Consider the following 23,309-nt stretch of genomic DNA (forward strand, 5'->3'; position numbering starts at 1 on the left):
CCCTATTTACATTTGTTTGATTGAAAATTGGTAGAATGCATAAAAATTTAGTTATGCAAATTCACAAACAATGAAAATAATAAATAATGATGAAATTAGGAATGAATTCCGAATTCTTAGACTGGAAGATCGTTTTCACAGGCTCGGCGTTCGTCAGAGCCCAGCGGGTTGAATTTCGCTTTTTAGCGCATTTTCTCATAGATGGAAAAAATGCACTATTGTGCCTGTCATGTCCACCCGTCCGTGACGTCCGTCCGTGACTTCACGGTCGCTCTCTGAGAAAATGCGATCTCTGTCACTCAGTGCAGTGAGTACCGAGTTATTTTTTACTTTCCGATCTCCATGGCCTCAAACCCTATTTCATCAGCAGCAAAATTTAAAAAAAACACCCCAATAATATTGAGCCGATATGGAATATATAACGTTTTTCGATAACCGGTTTTCGAAATAAGGGGGCGAATTTTTGTTTTGAGTCAAATTTTCTCACACCTTAGCTCAAGAATGAATCAAGATGAACATTATTATTTCCATATTCCTATTTATGATATCGTTTGTATAATAGTTAAGGAACAAATTTCTCGACCTTTCGCTTTAGCAGCACGGCGGGAAAGTTGTTAAAAAATCCTATGACAGTTCTTAATATATATATTAACTTTGTTCAATACATCAACAGTTAATTTAACAAGCACAGTCACACAAACATCGCGTTATATAGCATCTATAAATATCTTAACACCAAATATAACAACATATAGAACTATATTTTAGCACGGGTCAACAAGGGTTTTCATTCGTAAATTTGCATTTACATATTTGTAAATTTGTACATTTCATTCGTAAACTATTTCTTTATGCATAATACATTTTCTTACTAAAGAACTAGCGTCTTTGTCCCGGGCGATATCTTTGAGATTTTCTACCACACAAAATCCTCTTGAACGCTTGCCGAAACTCGGGACTGAATATAGTATATATTATTGGGTTGAGCGTCGAATTGAAGTATCCAAGCCACAGGAAAAACGAGAACATGACATCTGACATCCAACACGAGGGGCACACCGGCATCACCAGAGCAATAGCAAAGAACGGCATCCAACAGACCACAAAAGCTCCGGTGATAATGGCCAAAGTTTTGGCAGCTTTCTTCTCCCTCTTGGCATCGAGAGATTCCTTCTTAGTTTTCTTAAGGTGGGACGAAGGAACCGAGTCGCTTACTTTTTCTAGTGAGTTATTAGACGAGTCTTTAGCTTTAGGCTCGAGCTCCTTCATAACGGGGTTCTCACTCTTACTAGAGACTTCAACCTCTTGCGATGAAGTTGCTGAAGCAATGAGACTGGAAGACTCTTTGTTGTTCGCAAATTCGATTGGTAATGAGGCTATCGGGTGGTGAGCGATGCCGCCTGTGGATTTTAATGGATCAGTTTGCAATCTATTCTCCGAGGCTGATAGCTTCCCAGTCTCGTCCGCCGGGTAAGGCTGAGTAATAGGCAAGTGGTCTATAGCAAACCATGATGAACACACTTCAGACTCATTCACAATTTTCCTCCTATAAGAAGGGGAAAGATTGTCATAAGAAGATGACAACGGAAAATCATAAACAGAATCTGTGTTGGTAGATTCGTTTTTAAACAGCGATCGAGTGCTCGTATTAGTTGATTCATGTTTGTAAAGTGTTGTGTGTTCTCTTTGGTAACTTTGATCCTGACTCAGTGATTCACCGTTTATTCCTCCAGCATCTTCAGTAAGAACAGACGCATCTACCTTACGACAAATATCGGTCTGAATTGGTGCAGGATGGATTTGCATTTGTTCTCTTTTCTGCAAGAACGTTCGGTATTGTAAATCTATTCCAGAATTTGCACCTAACTCAAAGTTGCCATCGAAACTGAACCTATCTCTGCCGTCAACGTTTGCAAAGGTATACTGACCAACACTACCGGTTTTGACTATTCGAAGTCCTCCGATCTGATCACCTCGACCGATATTGTGGTGCTGTGGCTCTCCTGTGTGCATGATTGACATAGAATGTATGAACTCTGATGGATCTCGGACAGACCCATAAGGTCCCATGACAGCTACCGAGTTGCGGTGAGTGCTTAGGAACACCGGCGTTGGTTGGATGATGACTTGGTTGCCTGATATGTAAGCCAGGCCAGCAGGCTGCGGTAATTCGCATGTCTCGACTTCCTTTAGTTCGGCGTCATCGTTGAAGCTCTCGAGGTATTCCACTGATTCGCAAGCGTCAGTGCCGATGTGGGAATTTTCGATGTGCGTAGCTTGTGAATCACATTTTTGTGAATCAAACACTCCGTTTGAGCGTACAGCTGCGGATTCTGCTTTTTTCTCTCTTGACTGTAAATAGAGAATGATGAATGATGATTCAAATGCAATACTCATAGGTCCTTGCTACGAAATTTTCATCTTATCAAGTATTTTATTATTTCCACTATTTTAAATATTGATACATATTGTAAGGGATGGAAATGATTGTTATTTATATATATCGGAGTATTGATTGTATAATTTGTTTATAGTCCGGAATTTTAAATTGTAATTTTAGTTTAGAGTTTACGGAAGGCTAAGTGCGGAAGGAGGAGGTTATAAGATTATTCTGTCGTGGAAAGCCGGGGCGGAGGAAAGCCTCGTATCGGAGAGTTACAACCAAAATGAAAAGTTAAGACTCAAATGGAAATCTAGCCTTAAGAGCTAAGCACCAAGATCAAAGCCATGAAGTGAACGTGCTAGTGTCATTATTTATTTATTATTTATTTGTTAATTTGAAAGTGTGGTGTAATAAAGTGTTTTGAATATCGTGCAGTAATGAATAAACCTATGCGATCATGAAGGCTAGTTGGCGGTTCAAAGAGCCCCAATATGAATGGTGTCGTGACCAGGATCCATTTATGTTGGGGCTCCCTGAACCACTAACTAGCCTTCATGATCGCATAGGTTTATTCATTAATGCACGATAATCAAAACAATTTATTACACCACACTTCCAAATTAACAAATAATTAATAAATAAATAATGACACTAGAACGTTCACTTCATGGCTTTGATCTTGGTGCTTAGCTCTTAAGGCTAGATTTCCATTTGAGTCCTAACTTTTCATTTGAGTGTAACTCTCCGATACGAGGCTTTCCTATAAAAGAACCAAATAAAAATAGATAAAACTGATAGTAAGCAAACATTAAAATGCATATAAACTCTAAATATTCACAAATCTATTCCGAATAAAATCTATTCACATATATATGTATTTACATATTGACATCCTAACACAGCACATACCTCCGCTCCCGCTCTCCACGACAGAGTAATCTTATTACCTCCTCATTCCGGGGAGCGCAGCCGTGGGTAACAAAATTGACTCGTAAACAGGCCCTGGGCCCAACGCCAACCATCAGCATGCAATATCTAAACATAACCTCAGATCAATGAGCTGTGGGTAACTCCGGCTAACAGTAAATCCGCTTTGCACAACACAGCCACTGCTTCACAGCGCAGAAGCACAACTGGCCGGAGCGCAACAGGCGGCGCAGGTTAGGTTAGGTTAGGTTACGTTAGGAGTAGCTGTTGCGGTAGGGCCTGTTGCGCCCCGGCCAGTTGTGCTCCGGCCTGTATGCGCTCCGGCTTGTGACTGAACGGCGCTGTTGTGGTGGGCGCTTTGTGTCAAAAGCCGTGAAGATGCCCGGCTGCATTACGCTCGGGAAGATATATGAATCGCACTGTGAACTTGGGCTATGCTGACCTCTAGCTATCCACCCCTTCTTCCGCATTTAGCCTTCCGTAAACTCTAAACTAAATGACAATCTAAAGTTCCGGACGATAAACAAATTATACAAAAAATACTCCGATATATAAATAACAATCATTTCTATCCCTTACAATATACTGTCGGAAAAGCACACGCATAAAAATTAATTATTCTTTTTTGTCGTCATTCATATCGAATAGTAGTAATTTTTTGTGACAATTTCATATTCTATTGATGACGGATTTATCATTGAGTGCATAGGACAACACTTTCGGGAAATACACATTTTCCGTGCAGAGTATTTGCACTGCTTTTCATGAATGAAAATTAATCAATCATGAATTCTGAGTAATCATAACACTTGAAGAATGTTTTCTCAATGCCAGAACATGAAAAAACTTCTCACCTTTGATCTGAAGCTGAGCCTCTTAGGAGCTTTGCTCTTGCCTGGGCGCTTGTGAAGTCGCTTTCTGGCGGTTTGGAAGATCCGCCAATACAGAATGAGGATGGCTGTGAGCGGCACGTAAAAAGTGGCAAGTGTTGCGAAGATCTGGTAGCCCAAATCTTGTGACACGAGACATTTCTTCTGCTCGTTCACGCGGAACAGATAATTCGGATCTTTCCATCCGAAAAACGGAGCCATGGATACGATGACAGCTGTCAACCAGACGAGCAGGATCATGATACCGATACGCTTACCGTTGCGGCGAGCCTGGATGTAGTCGACTTGAGTCACGGCCCAGTATCTGCAGGTAGAAATTTCATTGTATCGTGAAAAAAGAATCCACTTTTGGTTATTTATTTATACCATAAATACATCTTTCGAGTAATCGGAAGTTTTATTGTAGTCGGGTCAATGAAGATTAAAGTCAACAATCATATTACGCTTATTCGGTATCTCACGGTGATTCAACAATTTTTGCGCTGAATATGCATCATAAATTTGTTGATGCATTTCATATGGAATATTTTATATTTTATGGATTTCAAGTGCTTTTGTCACTAAAAATTACAAATCCAAGAGTTTCTCACGCATAAGAATTTGAGTTCTTAACTTGAATTGTGATGCATAAATTGTGCAGTCATGTGGTGAAGGCGTAAATAGTTATCTGCAGTTTACACCGTTCACTAATGTTGAAATTTTGACCTATATAAAATTTGCTAGTTAATTTTAAAAGCAGGGAAAATTTGAGTTTAAATTTTACTCTTCCTAAAATTCGCTATCCAATTTTAGAAGCAAGGAAAATGGAGTGCTAAATTTTCCCTTCTGCACCAATTGATTGGTTATAACTTAACTAGCTATAAAATAAATAGCACTTTTCTCGAGATTTCCAAGTAGTACTGAGAGTTTCAACCACGCCATTTTCCTCACGCTTACTAAGCAAGTATTTTTATGCAAACGGTAAAAGATTTTTGCATTACTAATCGTTCCGCATGTAGTAAAAATCCCCGACTTATGTTACATGAAACTTCGTGACCACTATATTGTTGGCTAAAAAGACTAAATTAATTCTTTCCTACGCATCTCAAGCACTCAAGAAAGTCAATATTAATCTTCGATACGCGCAGATTTAAGTAAAATCTTTTCCTGACGAGCCTCACGGCACGAGTTGCGTATGAGGACTGATCAAATGCAAATATAATATATAATAAAAGATACGCCACGTACAGATCAAATGCAAATATAATATATAATAAAAGATACGCCACGTACAGATCTAATGCAAATATAATATATAATAAAAGATACGCCACGTACAGATCAAATGCAAATATAATATATAATAAAAGATATGCCACGTACAGATCAAATGCAAATATAATATATAATAAGAGATACGCCATGGACAGAACAAATGCAAATCTTCACCTGTCCAGCGCGATGGCTACAAGATGAAGTATTGACGCCGTACAGCAGAGCACGTCACTGGAGGTCCACATGTCGCACAGCTCTGGCCCCAACACCCACTCCCGACTGATCTGCAACTCAGGACATAACGTTTACAGTCAGGGCCTATACTTTCAAAAAAGTTAAGAGATCGTAAGTTCATCAGCAAATCATTGACGACCTTTCAAGCAAAATCCACCAATCATATACAAGAAAATTGAACGTAAGTACTTACGTTCTTACGTAAAAAGTTTTGAAAGTATGGCCCAGGTGTATAAATATTATGAATATTTGCAAGTTCTTAACTCCGTCTGTCAATCACTGAAGGTTTTTCAATCTAAACTTACGAGAAATTCGTTGCAACGTGTAATTTTTTTCACTACGGGTATTTTGGCGGCTACTTGTACTAGTTCTAGCGAGTTTTGATAGTACGATCCCAGATAACAGTCTTTCGTGACCTCGCTGATCTAGATTAATCGATCAAAAATACCAACATTAGTACTAAAACAAACCAAAATTTGTACAATCAAATAATAAGGCTTTTCGCTTCTTGACATTTGTAAGTCCATAAGAAACCGTCGTTAGCTGAAAGTTTCCCGAAATTTCCTTCGTGCATAATATTACCTTACAACCCCCATGATATTCATCTGACCGAGAATTCGGTCCATTGCCAGAAGATGAATGACTTCAATACGCTGTTCGTGGCATCCTAGACGTTATATTCCGGACGGAACCGTTAATTAGCAGCAACAGACCCCGACCAACAGGGAGATATCTTGATTGTTAATCAGACTAATGAGATTCACGGCAGCAGGATGCCGTGGCGTGGAATTGTTGCGTTGTGTGGCCAGTCAATATTGCAACAGCTTTCTTTCTCAGTCATCTATATACAGTCAGTCCTAGCAAGCCGGGATCGTTAGGTGGTGGTCATACGTAAACACATTCCATGGTCTTCATACAGACTTCAGTCCACACGGACTGTCAGTCCAAGCAAACCGTCATATTTAGTTGTACAAGGTAAACACAATCCGTAGTCTTTATACGTACTTTTGCCTTCACGGACAGTAAGTCCAAGCAAGACGTGATCTTTGGCAAAGTAAACACCTTCCGGTAGGTAGACGTGCACATGCTTTGCTATATTCTCGTATTTAAATTCAGTCTACACGGCCAGCTAGTCAGATCAAACGAATCGTGTTCTAAAGGGAATTATACGTATAGATACATAACCGGTGATCTTTTTGTGTTTTCATCCAAGTTAACCGTGCGTTAGATCCTGTTGTGATACATTCATGTGCGCACAATTAAGTTTTTAGTAAGATCAATATTTCTTATGCATCCTTTTTCAAGTGAAAAGTGGTTGCGCAGTATAATGCATTATTGAAATCAATACCAATTACCTGAAAACAAAATGCATTAAAACCTATAAGTCACATTTTACATTGAACTTTCTGAGTGCAGGAACTTCATGCGTCGACTGAAGGCAATTAAGTCGCCTTCATCACGAGACCTTCACCTCATACACGGCGCCCAGGGGCATCACGAGACCTCACCTCATACACGGCGCCCAGGGGCATCACGAGACCTCACCTCATACACGGCGCCCAATACGTACTTTTGCCTTCACGGACAGTAAGTCCAAGCAATCAGTGGTCTTTAGCTATGTAAACACATTCTGGTAGGTCTATAGACGCACATACATAGATATATTCTGGTATTTACATTCAGTCTACTCGGCCAGCTAGTCAAATCATACGAATCATGGTCTAAAGTTCTTAGCAAGATCAGTATTTCTCATGCATAATATTTTTCAGTACCTACTCCTTGAAAACAAGATGTATTAAAACCTATCAGTCACCTTTTACGCTAAGCTTTCTGAGTGCAGGAATTTCATGCGTTGACTGAAGACATTAAGTGCCTCATACACGGCGCCCAGGGGCATCACGAGACCTCACCTCATACACGGCGCCCAGGGGCATCACGAGACCTCACCTCATACACGGCGCCCAGGGGCATCACGAGACAGGCCACCATGAGGTCGGCGACCGCCAAGGAAACTATGAGGAAGTTCGCGACTTGCTGCAAGTTTCGCTCCAGCAAGATCGCTGCGATCACAAATACGTTGCCTGCCACACGGAAAAATATATGGTAGAATGATTAGTGCTGAACAAATAAAATAATATGAAACAGTTGGCTGTTGCAACAAAAAGATGTAGGAACATAGCCGCCGTTAATACTTTAAAATAGTAATGATAGGCCATATTGCATTTTTTCAATTCGAAATCGGCGATGAAAGGATTATATATTGTTGCCATGAATAATCAATTCAGTTATGTAATCTTTTAATTAATATATTTGCATCATAAAAGAACTATTGCAGATCTCACCTATAACAGTAGTAAGTATCATGACGCCGAGGACGACAGACGTGGCTATCATGCCGGCCGTGGACATGGCGGCCGTTGCTCCATCGTAAGAGCCATCGATGTCGGTGTCATTGTTCGACTTGTTATCGAACAGTGTCCAGTATTGGTCATTATTTATGAGACTCGAGTTGAAGGTTGAAACAAAAGAGACGTCGTGGGTAAGAGTACCAATACTCGCTGGTATTACCATTTGAGCAATACCTTCAGCGGCACCATGGGGTAACATAGGCCCTTTTCGGCCCTCCAGTTCATACCCAGAACTGGGCGAAAAATGTGGGCGGCTTCTTGGGTCGTAATATGAGCTCGTCTGCCGACTGGAAGAACTGGACATGGGCTCCATGTCAGTGTGACTAACGTTGGAGCGCCAAGGCATGTTAACGGAGCTCCAGAGGGTTAGGTTTAGAGGAAAAATTGGTTTATTTGCGTTCGAAGCTTCAGTGGTCGTAGTGCTGAGGCCGAGGAGGATATGGGCTGAAGGGAGGTCGCTGCTGTTCATGTAATCTTTCAGGTCAGGTAGGGTATAATTCCAGGGAAAAGGTTTCAGTCCTGTAGGGAGAAAATAATTCCCTGAGATGAGAAAAGCCCCACAATTATCTTCTTCAATGGTGATCTTCTGACACATTAAGAAGATCACCATTGATGCAATGGTATTAATCAAGTGTCTCTTATGATGGTGACCAATCAAGTGTCTCTTATGATAGTGAGCAATCAAGTTTCTCATATGATATGACCAATCAAGTTTCTCTTATGATGGTGAGAAATGATGGTGATCTTATCATGGTGATCTTCTGACACATTAAGAAGATTACCATTGATAAAACAACTCTGGTCAGTGTGTTAACTACGTATAGGTGCTTATTAAAGAGTAAGACACTTTGTAATCACCCACGTCCAAGTGAGTGTAATTGTATATTTGCACTTATGGGTCTAGCGATTTTTTAATTCCTATATTATAATTTGAAGTTTGCATTAAGAGCAAGGTCAATGGCTCTTATGGTATCATAAACCCATTGCCGATAAATGACCTACAAATTCTTTTCCGATATCCTGACATTTTCATAACAAAATAGAGAAGGTAAATTCTTGTTTGAGTAACACTTTTCAACAGCAAATTTAATATATACATCAAATAACACTCAGCGGCTATGTAATGATACAATTGGTATCCCGTATTTTACTATAAACTTCCTCATATTAGTATGAAGGAGTTCTTATATATATTATTCCGCTGAATCATATTAATTATTTCTATTTGATCGTTACGCTAAGAAATATTGAATGAACTACCAACCCAGAGGGCGGTGTCTTTGTAAATTAATGAGTAGAAATACTCGCATTTAAATAGAGTAAATTGAACTAACTTTTTTAAGAATGCAGATACTTAAAAATCGACCTACGTTCTGTACTCGGCAGTAATTAACGCGTTACTGTCAATAATTAGATAATTAATGCGATCGACAGTATTTAATAGGGTAAGTTTAAGCGAATAATAATTGTCTTGATTGAGTAATCCTAATCTAGATGTATTNGCAGCACTCACCGACACGCATGCACGCAGCACTCACCGTCACGCACGCACGTAGCACTCACCGACACGCATGTTGCTCGCTGTCTGCTTCACCAGCGATGGACCCTCCGTGCGCACCTGAAAGGAAAAAAAGCGGCCAAAAAAATTGTTGACTATTAAATTTCAACGAAATTAACAGAAAAGAATAAAGAAGAATTGTTTACTGCACTGCTTCTCCTGCATATTCCAATATATACATTTTCTAGTGAAAGTTGTAAATTTTGCTGTATCTTCACGTATCCTAATTTAGGTAGGGGTTATTTCAGTAACTGTTCCACTCAGGCTTTGAATGAAAGAATAAAAAATAAGAGTTTTGAGCCATACAAATATTTTATAGTCGCAGGAAACCGCTGAGCAAATTTCTGATGAATGATTGCGAGATCAGCAACGATTGACCGTCTCTTGAATGGTGCATGTTCATGACGAGAAAATTCTCTCCCTCCACAAAATATTTTTTTAATCCTGGATTGTTGACGGGTCCAGCACTCAACAAAACGCCCACACACTTCAGAAAACTGAAAGCCACTTCATGCAGCACTCACTCCAGTTACCGTAACACTCTCTCCCTCTCAACGAGCTGTAAACTTTTCCAGCACATCGCTTGCGTTCGTGGCGCCAAAAAATGACGAATTTCCTCCAACACTTCAGTCCCACAGGCTCAGGAATCGCAGGGTGTGACAGAGGAGTCTAAGTTTTCATTGCTCTCAAACTTAGCTTCTCGACACCTTCGAAAGAAAGCTCAGAGTTAAACTAACTTATCTCCATAAAAAGTTAAGCCATCGTCGAAAATAAAATCGTCTGGAGCCTCTTCTCTAGACCAAAAGATGCACTCTGGGATGACTTATCAAGTGTTGAACAAATTATTGGAATTGAGGTGTTACCGCATTTATATCCCCGGTGTTTTTAATCTAATTACAATGGCAATGTTTCAAGGACGTCTCATTCATAACCGGTATTTACAATTAAAACGAAACAGAAAATTGACTTGATTCTGTGGACTTTATTGTCTCCAAAATGTCCTTGGGGTTAAAATCTACTTGCTAGTATTATATAATTTTTATATAATACTTATATATACAATTAATACAATTATTATTAATATAAATTAATATAATACAATTATTATAATTTTTGCAGCATAAGCTAAACTGAACGTATCAACCTAAATAAGTCTGCGAAATATTTTGGAAAATGCAGGTTAAGTGTTAAACTGTTGAACACCGGGCTCCATATTAAACGTGTATTTGAGTTAATCAAACATTTAACAGATTATCGTTCAGTTCTGCTTAGCATTTGCTTGCTAATCCGAGAAAGTCAAACATCGATGAGCATTCTTGACCGACTACAATGGGACCCGGAGCGAATGGACAGGCCTTCTATTTCCACATAAATCCTGCGACCGCCAGAAATGCGGAATATGAATTCCTCAGGAAAACGAACGAGAACAAAACCTGCCACAGAAAATCGGACTCGACCAAGCCGAAACTGAGTATAAAGAATGTTACGCACCGGCGCTGAGACAGGAACTCTGGCAAAACCAATATTTTACTCAGAGTAACATGTTTCATTTATTCTAATTGTAAGAATATATACATTTTCAACAATTATTCCGACCACAGGATCGATTTCCTGGACCGAATGAGATTAACAGAAAAAAATTATGGTCGAAATCGGTCTATATCTTTGGTGAATTTTTTGTGACACAATCGACGAGTGAGGAACGAACAAATGAAAACTACTATTTGCACTATTTCTGAAGAATATTTTGTTCTAACCAATTATTTCACGATATCCAAGACTTAATAGACCCGAAAATTCACCATGTCATCATTGAGTCTTTTAATTGGTGTTAAAAAAACATGATGATTGTGCTAATTAAATGGATTTTACAACGTTTAATACTCACCTAGGCAAACATTGCAATCCTGAAACAATAACGAATTGAAAATTACAACTGATTGTTGACTCCGATCTTTCAGCGTTCAGTTAAAATTAAAACAATTAAATAAAAACTATTTAAGACTTGCAATACTTAAATCAAGAGACTCTGAGGTAAAATGACGTCATTCAAATATGGCAGCCTTAATTGAGCTACAGGTCTCGGAAATTACGCTTCTTCTTTTGATTATCTGCTGAGCTCCTCAATTAGCATGTGGACGAGCTGGCAAATATATGCTCAGGCTGTGGCAAATTAAGTGTTCATTTAATTAAGTGTTCATTTTATCTACGGCATGGTTACAAACCAATGGGTTTTGGAGCTTTTGTTCACATCACCGAAACTAACTCATTATCTTCAACCTTGACAGTGGCGTAATAATGTTCTCGTAGATTCATTATTCTTTTGTGACCTGAACTTTCAAAATTTACAAAATAATACTGGAGTTTCATCTGAAATAAATTAAAATTTTGCCCTTTGATTCTTTGCACTCAGTAAGCGCTTTGAATTTCAAATGGAGTTTATACATTTTTTAATTGATACAATTTTAAACACTACTTTGTCGCATTTGTTGAACGAATAAATTATTCAGGGTTTGAGAGTTTGATTGAGGAAGTTTTCCTGAGATGGATTTCAAAGTTCGCTTCTCTAAATGAGATTTTAAACTAGTCACCTTGAACGTTCGCTCTAGTCTTATATCTCCCGCCATGAAATATATTTGTTTTGAATGGGATTTAAGCGTATACAAAAGTAATATCACAAATCTCCTCTTACTGACGTTTGCTAATCATGTAAGACTATTTTGTAATAGTTGTATGTAGTATTCAATTTTCACAGTCTAATTTTCACCCAAAATCGGAAAGATTAGTCTATTTAATTTCATACATTCACATTTATCATTTTAATGCTAACATTGCAAAATTTAAATTTTTTGAATCTCGTGTACTATTTCTCCATCAATATTGCAAGATTTAATTGAATAGATTCACATGTATCATTTAATGCCAACATTGCAAAATTTAAATTCTTTGAACCTCACGTACTATTTCTCCATCAACATTGCAAGATTTAATTTCATAGATTAACATGTATCATTTTAATGCCAACATTGTAAAATTTAAATTCTTTGAACCTCACGTACCATTTCTCCACTGGCAATGCGAGATTTAATTTCCTTATCTCACAAGGTTCATTTTCTGCAGAAAACAGATGGTAGTTTGAGGTCATTCCTCAGGAAGTGCAATAACTCCAGAACGATAACTCTTATAGGCCTCCTTGACACGATGAATTTCTTGCTTTCTCAAGTGTGAAAAACTTTCCCCTGATTTAATCCGCGACGAAATCTTTTCCAAGGCTGGAAACAGTCTTCTGAAGTCGTCTGTTGGTCCACACAAAAAAAGCCTCACTTTTAGTACATGAAAGAAAAAATAATATTACCTTGAATCTTAGTCTAAAATAAAGCGACAAGTTATATGAAGTAGCCGCTGCCTTTCATGGTTTTTACCTGAGAATTGTTTGCTTCTTCAAATACATTCAATGTAATCTTTGCGATAATGAATTTTTATCACGCCAAAGCGACAACATTTATTTTTATAGCGACAAATTGTTGCTTGTAGCTACTGCAACCACAGATGCATGTAGCATCAGTAGCCACTGCAACGATTCCCTTTAGTTAAAAAATTTACTATTCGAGTTAAGAAAATTGTGAAGTATTGTTTCGATGGAAAACAAATACAGTGAGATGTGGGTAGACGGATGAATCTTGTGTTACCACTATTTAGATTAAAAAAAAGCTTTTTGTCAGAGTGGAGTACAGCTTCACAAGCGATTAAACTTCAAAGCTCAAGCAATTAAACTTTACACAAGAAGATAGAATTCGAATTTGAATATTATTCACCCTCTTTCACTAATCGTTATTATTCTCCCAACTCATTATTTAAAGGAAAATTCCTGCAGCAAATCTAAAGGCCCATCAATAATATAACCCCACTCAATATTTTCTAGCAGAACTTATGTAAACATATTTAAATAATATTTCGCCGATCATAAATATTAATTAAAATCATTAATCTGTAGAAAAATGCAGGTGAAACTGTTAGAATAAATCTAGACTAATCATTGATATTTAACCCAGCTCACTATTTTGTGCTAGAACGCATGCAAAATTACCGTGATTTTCATAAAATGTCTTATTAAACATCACCAAGCATTAATGTTAACCCAATTTATTTTCTTGCTGCAGAATGCATGCTAATATATTGTTCTAAATCTCTGCTCGTCATTATTATCACCCGATTCTCTTAATTCAGTACTTAAACGAAAGCGAAAATCTAACATTAAATCTTGGCCCATCATCATTAATTTTACCCCACCCCATAATGAAGATAAGAAGTACTCACAACGGAGCAATCTAACGCATTGATTCATGCAAATCTCATGGATCACAAATTAATATTTTCTATTATATATTGTTCCTGTGACACACATTAAGCATTCGCTGAATGTATTCAGCAGCGCCGTGCCACTCCCACTCGGTCGAAGCTGTAAGTGGATGGAGTGACTCGCACGTGTCATGTTCATCATGATATTCATAGAAAAAATATTGTGAGTGTTGGATTTATCCATAATATTTCGATCTTATGTACGTTTTACAGATGAAAAAAGTTTCCCAATGATTTTGGAAATGAAAATAATCTTGTTTATTAAAAAATATTTTAATTATTTTAATTCTTTAGAATTTGAAAAGAATTTAATTCTTTTTATTTTTTTAAGTTTATTTTTTTCTTTTTTAATAACAATTTTTTTCTTGTTATAAACTTTCTATGCGATATTATAAGCGAATAAAATCGGACGTATCCGATTTCTAATCACTATTAAATTAAAGATTTTATCATGAAATTTCACTATAATCACTTGTGTTAGACTTAAAAATAATTTATCTGACAGCAACTCTTATGCTAAAACGATTAAACATTTTAGTTTGAAAAAACTAACTACCTGAAATTTGCCGTATATTTGCTCGTAATTTGTCGCCCAGAGAACCACCATGCAAAGATTTTCGTCTCTGTTAGGACATTACGTTCGCTCAAGATATCTTCAGAATTATCGGCAGAAAAATTGAACATTTAATCATTGTGTATTTTGTATCTGATTTGAATTATACTGGAGCCTTCAGTTGCGATTTTTTAACTGCTGGCGTCAGAAAGTTTTTGAAAAAATGCGAGAAGGAAGAAAGCATATTAAAACATTCTGCCCATGTCATCCTTGAGATTATTTTTTCTCCGAGTTCAGCGTAAATTAGAGCTCAGATAACACTGATTCCTTATTTTTGCAACGGAGCTTCTTGGTGACGCAGCATCAAAACTTAAAGAATTTATTTGAATTAGTTCTCGCACACACGTGTGGCTTTCCACCGCTTTTCAATAATGAATGCCGACTTTAAAGATTCCGTCCCGTACCCTAGAAACTCCCCTAGCCCTTGCTTTTGAATTAGTCGAGGGAATTTCTTTCATTTAGTTGATGTTAGTTTCGATGGAGTCATGACAGCGAACTAAAGCTTTCGGTTTTCCCATCAAAAAAATTAGGGTTTTCCCATCAGAAAAAAACTGCTTTATATTGAAGATTGATTATTGGGCACGTAAGGAATTAAACCTTCAACATAAAATCTAAAATCTAATGTATTGCTTACAGCCACCTTTCATATGATAAGAAGTCTAGGACACGTGAGCAGTTCGCCGCCAATGTAAATTGTTCATCACCACTCGCAACTTTGTGGGCTTCGTTAAAACACTTCTCAGTGCACGTGAAAAATTAGCGCTTCCTCGGATATTCGAGGTTTTCTTTTGAAATAAAATGATTGCCTCATTTTTGAGTCGGACAAAAGTTTTACTGCTTGGGAAGACGCAAAATAAAATAGGTTTAGGTAGAAAGGTGCTTAAGTTGGACGTTTATTCTCTGGATTATTTTTTATTAAAAATAGAATACAAGAATAGCAAGAATACTTGTAATTTTTTATTAACTATTGTCTGGTTTTACAAACTGTTCGTTCTGTTATACAGGATTCCACTGGCATCTTGTTTAAAGATTTTTTGAGTGTCAAAGAAAGACAATTTCAAAGGTTATTATGAAAGTTGATTTTTCTAACTCGTGACTCTAGACGGTGGCGAGAATTATGTTTTTGTAGCATGCTATAAACTCCTAATTAATCATCCTATCTCGTGTGAATTAATTGTATAACTAATTGGCATGATACGGTTTGTCATGCATATTTTGCCTGGGTCGTTTGAATTTTTGGTAGAATGACTATCTCGGCATTTCCAATAAAATCCTGAATAATCTTTTAATACGTGTAGGAATATTGTTACAGGTGCGGCATTCAAACAATTAATGCCAATGCATATTTTAGGTCAAATCCATTGAAATCGGCGCTATATTATCAATTCATCGGGCGCTATATTATCATCATCAATATCGGGCGCTAAATCATCAATATCGGGCGCTAAATCATCAATATCGGGCGCTATATTCATCAATATCGGGTGCTATATTATCAATTCATACGAATTCTTGCGGGATACAGTTATTCCTCGACAAAATAGTTCGATTATTCCCCTTATGTCCATATAGATAAAACCGGATCATGATATATTAAGCAGCGTCACGCGAAGTAAAACGTTTTTTGTTGGAAACCGAAGCTCCGCAGGATATCGCTTGGTTTTGGTCATTTACTGTATAACAATGACTTACTTTATAAATACATGTAACTGCTTTCGTGATTTTAATTCAAGATAAATTTTCATATTCTGCAATTGAAATTAGTCATTATTTGTCATTATATACCCTTTCTATCGAAAAGTATTTTGATGTCTGCAAATTCAGTAAACTTTTCAGAAATAAATGGAAGACAAAGTGATCAGACCTTATATAACATATATACTTTGAATGTAATCCGATATCAATATGTGACCCGCTATAGATAATGGTACAAAATTTAAAGAATTTAACTCGATTGGAATATTAGCTGGCGAGGTGTCTATAGTTATGTGAAGTTATTGAGGTTTATTCATTATCATTGTTTGTATATTTTCATTTATTTAGTGTATATTTTATTATCTAGTGTATACATCGATGAGTTCCTATCTGTATTTGTTTTAGTGATCTGATTAGTCTTATCTTCCATTCCTTTAAGTTATACTATTTCTTGTCGGGAGTCTGGATCGTGTATCAAGTCGAAGTATGGCTAAATATGCCCTAAATATGAAGGAGATAAACGACAAGAAATTATCCTTGCGCATACTCCAGCTGAAAACCTCGGAGCAAATCTCCTACAACCTGACTAATCCAGGTTAACTATCAAAAATTGATCACAAGTTAAAATAACGTAGCAATTTACATTTTTTGCATCATTCGATGTCTTTTTGGTATCTTTAAAATGCTTTGAAAATTTCAAGGGATTTCAAAATGCTTTGCTTTTTGGAAAAATCCCTTGAAAACGATTCCTTTCACACGTGTCCACATCATTAAATTGGAATCGGATACGAAAAATTTCCAAAAAATTTTTTTAGCTGTCTCCCATTCCTTTCCGCATATACTCTATCTCCACGCTTGGAGTCGCAGTTAATGCACTCATTACATTTTTAACCCCACTTTTATACCCCGAATGCCAATAAAAACATTTGAAAACTATCAAGTTACCTGCAAATTAGGGCTCCGGTAGTTTTGAATAGTATTTTTCTAGTCCACCACTTTTGATGAAAAGATTTTTTTGTCAACCAATTTTTTTATCACTGAACATTACCAGTTTCATCCGAACGCAAGTTCGATATCTGAAACGTGTCGGATTTTTATCTGTTTTTTTTCTCGGCTCTGTAGGCCCTTGTCTTGATGGAGAAGGACTTAAAATTTACGAGCTTTCAAGAACAAAGTTACTAATGACCCAGAACTACAGTGCTTCATTTGCCCGTTCTTTGCGAAAGTATTTAACGAGAAAATACAATGAAAGAAAACTTTCTTTTCTTGGCCAAATTTAGCGCAAAAATAATAACGTTTGGGTTAATAAATACACAGACTCCTCTATAATAGAATGCCTAGCTACAAAATTTTTGTTGCATAGGTTATATTTAGATTTATTCAAGATGAAAGTCCCATTGCTAATTTAAATGTCCACTTCTATCACAATGACAAACCTTCCATGTTCCAGATCCACGTAAAAAAAGGTTTAAATCACGGTAGCTTCCAACCAGAGCGTTTGGAACATAGTAGTATTTGGTGCAATCCGTAAATTTTTATTTTATTAAGGCGAATCATCAACTTAAATTTCAAAGCTATAGCCCACATTATTTAGTATTCACGGACTATTCTTATCACAGAAAAAACATTAAAGTTTACATATTAATTCCAACATAATTTTTTCATCATTACTATTTTCAACTATTCAGTCTCATTCAACTATTCAGTCTCAGAGACAAAGGAAATTAAGCAACGCAACTTCATCAACGCACTCCGCAAATGAAGGCATACGCGCATTAAAAGACGATAATGGAAATCCGTGCGTGAGTTGGGCTTTAGTTTTGGCAGTCGAGGTCGCCACTTTGAATTTCCTTCACGTCGCCTCGGTCCATAATTGCCTGCGTGAAATATGAAGAGTCGGAATTAGGCGTACCGACTCCGTAGATTAGTTGCCCCTTATTCAGTCGCTGTGTCGTATGCTGGAATAACTAGACTGGCTAGCTAATGCGGCTTGAAACTATTCTCGCACCTCTGAATAATTTATGACACATTCTTGCGGCGCTAACTTCATGAATGTATTACTATATACCGTAGAAGCTATGTGCACCTGTTTGATTTTCATGATTCCTTGAATTTTTTTCGGCTTGCATATTTTTTACTATTAATATCATGATGATTATGGAAGAATATATATTTGGCTACTTATTAGAACGGAACCAGCTGTACAGCATTTATATAAGAATTATTATACAATCTAGTTTCATTATATTCATTAAAACCATAAAGCGTTTCGGCATGTCGAAAATCGAGGCAAATTATTCGTTATCTGAGAACATTAAAATGGATCCACACTTTATTTTTCCTAAGCAACATGACGAATATCATAACAATCACACCGTACTATGTCATGGTCATCAATGTGTTGGAGTAAATAAAATTCCGTGTGTATTCTGTGTAAATAAATCCAATCAATGATGATTGGAAGTTGAATCGAATAACGATTGGTTTCGAGTTTCTACAGAAGATCATATCGAAGATGCGACATCGATTGTCAGAAAAAAAATGATTCGAAGATTACTTAAAAACTTCTAAACTTTGATTTGAAAGTTTTCTAATTAAAAACTGTATCTATATAAGCGCCCGTTTCATACTAACGTCTGACTCATGAAACTCCAGAATTCAGTAAGATTTTATTTAATATAGAATCTGTTTTTATTATTCGGAATGATCATGTCATTAATTGTTTTTAATAAATATTTTACTGTTTAGCTCCTATTGATTTTTAAATTAGCACAAATTATCTGATGAATAAAATTCAGCAATGAAATGCAGTAGATAACGTAAGAAATTTATTCACTATTTCATTCGTGACCTCATAATGACAATGCAAATACAAGACGTGTGAGAAGGAAAACATATTCTGAATGAAAATTGCATTGTACGGAGAAGAAGGGATTAACGCATATAATATACAAATTTGTATATAATATTAAAAAATATTATACATATAATATATTAAATATATAACTTTGTATATAATTATAATTACCTCTCATTAGCCAGATATCCATGCTGCTTAGACGTAGCCATGAATTTCACTCATATGATGAATAAATAAATAAGAAGCATTCAATAATTCATTATTGAAAATAGACATATAGCTGTAAAATAATGTTTTCTTTCTTTTTTAAACTCTGCATCAGACTTTTGTAATTTAAGACTAAAAACTAAAAAATTATAAAAGACTTATAATTTTAGACTTATAAAGAGACTTATTTTAGACTTATAAATTATAATTTAGGCCTATATAATTATAAAGACTTATAACAAAACTTATAAAAGATTATAACATATGATAATTATGAGATGATAAATATAATATGAGATGATCCTTTGGAATTTGGGATATGAGATTATAATATATAATCCAGAACCGAATTTCTGAGTTGGATGGGATAACGTCTCATCACGTCTACTACTTTTGAGACAAAGGTATACAAAGTTATCACACTGGTAATTTAACAACGAACGACATTCAGCATCAAAAAAACAGAGTAGAATTATCAACAAATAGAATAATTACAGTTAAATAATAATCCTAAATGGCCTGATCCCCCTTGCCTATTTAAATTATTTCGGAGAAAAGCTCCTGATTAGAGGAGGTCTCAACGCTTGGCCAATTAGAGAAAATTCACGATCTAAAAGCTTGCAAACTAAACTATATAAACTTGTTGATTAACGTCACTGATTTAATTTTATTTCATTACAATAGTAGCTATCTAGGAATAATTAAATGTAAAAAAATTAATTCATCCTAATTTATTTGAACCTATTTATGTTTATTTAATTTAAAAATCCATTTTCACGGAGAATTGGTAAATTTAAAAGTAATGACCAGAATTCAATTTATCTAATTTTACGAACCTAAATCACTGGAGTGCAATGGCTGTGGAAGCAATATTTTTACTCAAATGTTATATGTATACCCAAATAAAATATTTTAAAAAGCATTAAATAACAGGCTTTCAACGTGTATTACGGATAACAAACGCGATTGAAAGACATCCCCAATATTCGTTCGTGAATATCATAGACGTGATCGAGCCGACCAAAAGCCGACCAATTATTGGCCACCGGTAATCCACCTATGATGTATCTGGAAGTGAACAACATTTATAAGCGGATTGCCCGGACTATGAGAGGTATCCGTGATACCGTAGAGGGCTCCTTGACAGCGGGCAATATTGGCCCAGTAAATATTATACGGGAATATCCTGTGGTTTTGGAAGAAAACAGTCTAAATAAAATATTACTAAGCGATTTAAAAGGAGTATTTCTGCTGACTTTTTTATACTCAATCTTTAGGATTGCGTTTAATTGGTAATAAAATGCGTCATTTTTCCGTTAACTGAAGAAACAAACTTTGATCCTTGTCTGTCAGGCGGATTTTCTTCTATTTCTAGAGTTGAATGTCTTAAAAAGTAGTGTCTTTTTGTAAATGAAAATATTTTATTAAATTAAAAAATATTAATGAAAATTTTAAAAATCTATATAATATTTTATAAATAATCTCTACGATGATTTAATCTCTCCCATCATAACTTCTTTTTAATCTGTTAAGAATAAACTTCTTTCTCATTTATTCTTTCTTATATTTATTAGTTTCTTTCATCATTTATTTTTAAATAGCACAACTCCTTTCCCTCTTCAGTGCCCCTCCATGCTCCTTCACTCGCCTACCCTAACATAATTTAGAGTCGCCCCAGCTTCTGGTACCCCAAATCAGAAGCTGGGGCGACTCTAAATTTTATTAGGGTATGAACTTATTCTTCGTGCACATAGCGTCCTCTTCTTAAACTTCCTTACCCTCAACTCCCCTCTCACAACTCTCGCCCATTATACTATCCTCCACTCACCACATCTATACCACACATTCTTTTACTTCACTTCCACACAATTTTCACGTTACCTTTCATATTTACGTTATATATATGTCCGCACGTTCCCCCATTTTCTCAAACAACCCTCACCCTCCCCTATTCTCCCCTCAACTCCACTCACCTTCTCGCACCTCCCTCACAAACCCTCAAAACCCTCACTACCATTCACACTTCCGTCACACCCCTCACAACCCCTCAAAACCCTCACCTCCCTCACAAACCCTCAAAACCCTCACTACCTTTCAAACTTCCATCACACCCCTCACAACCCCTCACTCCCCTCACTTCCCCTCACCTCCCCTCACACCTCCCATCACTTATTCAAAGGCATTAAAAGCTCAGCCTGTCCCTCCAGCTACCCTCAGACGCACGCCACATGTTCTACAAACTAAATTTCTCCCAGAAAATTAAACACCTTCGAAAAGTGTTAAATTATAGACCCTTAAAATATATTACTTGTTTTTATTAAAGTATCAAACATCTACAGATTCGGAAAAACTGGGAATAATTTTAATATAATACTCATAGAAAAGATATTTGTCATTGTTAAAGAAATAACATAGAAAATGTTTAGTCTTCAATAATTCTTCGTCATTTAATTTTTTATTAGCCCTTTTTACTGACGGAACAAAATTTTCAGTACTTATGATGTAGGCTTCGTCATGGAACAGCAAGCGCCTGTAATGTTTATTTCTGTCTGTAATTAACTCTGGAGGGATGAATTTCAGAATGAAAGATGAAAATAAATGTAATTTGATAAACTATAAATGAGTCATTGTACGTCATTACCAAGTTTATCCAGCCTCGAGACATTTATTTCCACTAGATTCCTGTGAACCTTCTTACAAAAAAACGGTGAATTTTAAACTTGCTGAATGCTGGGTTTGATGTTTGCACACCATGTATAATACAACACAGCTCCTTGTTTATTCCTTCCACGCCATGTATGATACTATACACAGTTTCCCTCCTTGTTTATTCAGTAACATGATATTTGCACTCTCGTATGTCCCTCAGTTTACGTTGCTGCAATTTTGTCCGACTTTTTTACCCTAACGCATAATTTATAAGTGCCTTCGTAATGAGAGCCAAAAAAGTGCGTGTTGTTTTAGAGCTCGAGTTGGAAGGCTAGTCTTGAGTTCATTAACTTGATGCCGCGAAAGGTTTTTTTCACCAATGAATTCCTACTTTCGAAATTGAAGTTTTTTTTTTTTTTTTTGGCGTTTCTTTTTTATCGCGTATGATAGCGAATATTTGTAGGAAAAATTATGCCCTCCATATGTCCTAACTAAGGGTAAATATCAAAAAGCCAAACAAAAAAAATAATAAAACATTCTATTTTGTTGATTGCATGCTGACATTTATTTAAACATGGTATAAAAATCATTATATCATTTTCGGATTCCTGGTGGGACGATAAATACTAAACCGAGATGTTGATCTGGCTTAGTATGATAAGTGCATGAACAAATACCTAACTCAAAACCTAACCTGGTCAAAACCTAACGTAAAGAAGACATAAATTTTCTAATGAATAATGTAATATGCATAAACATTTTTTTTGTTTGCCTTAATTGGCGGTGTAAATGATCATTGTTGGTTATTGTACCCACTATTGAATTTCTCCAATCACTTCACTATTGAATTTCTTCGATTACTCCACTATTGAATTTCTCCAATTACTTCACTATTGAATTTCTTCGATTACTTCACTATTGAATTACTTCAATTTTTCACTATTTAATTTTTTCAATTAATTCACTATTGGATTACTTCAATATGCAAACTTTCAGAAATTGCACCGAACTTTCGAAAAGAAACTAAATCAAACAAAATTCGTATGCTACGAATCATTTTCCAGATGATAATATTAATGTTACATTAATCAACCATCTTTTCATGTGTGTCTGAGAATTGATGCTATATATAAATTTAGAATTAAGGGTTATTTATAAACGTTTCATCACGAGACGTAATTTTTGAGTAGAGGTATTTTGCAATCAACACTGGTTCATTTGCATGCAGGTGAAATCGAGCTGAATACGATTTCATTGCATATGAATCGAGCA

General features: G+C 36.2%; 1 protein-coding gene across 1 annotated transcript in view; it reads right to left on the reverse strand.

The window, feature by feature from the left end:
* Nucleotides 1-361: 361 nt before the first annotated feature.
* Nucleotides 362-23,309, reverse strand: part of LOC108680990 (5-hydroxytryptamine receptor 2A) — a 28,948-nt gene continuing 6,000 nt past the window's right edge. Inside the window, exons 2-7 of the mRNA XM_018169923.2 lie at nt 9,660-9,714; nt 8,031-8,615; nt 7,636-7,769; nt 5,629-5,738; nt 4,165-4,504; nt 362-2,352 (exon numbers count right to left, since the gene is read on the reverse strand). Of these exons, the coding sequence (XP_018025412.1) occupies nt 880-2,352; nt 4,165-4,504; nt 5,629-5,738; nt 7,636-7,769; nt 8,031-8,615; nt 9,660-9,669 (2,652 nt within the window). The 5' untranslated portion in view covers nt 9,670-9,714 and the 3' untranslated portion in view covers nt 362-879. The remainder of the gene's footprint in view (nt 2,353-4,164; nt 4,505-5,628; nt 5,739-7,635; nt 7,770-8,030; nt 8,616-9,659; nt 9,715-23,309) is intronic.

The sequence above is a fragment of the Hyalella azteca genome, unplaced genomic scaffold (assembly GCF_000764305.2).
Source record: "Hyalella azteca isolate HAZT.00-mixed unplaced genomic scaffold, Hazt_2.0.2 contig8627, whole genome shotgun sequence".
In the NCBI taxonomy this organism is placed as follows: Eukaryota; Metazoa; Arthropoda; class Malacostraca; order Amphipoda; family Hyalellidae; genus Hyalella; species Hyalella azteca.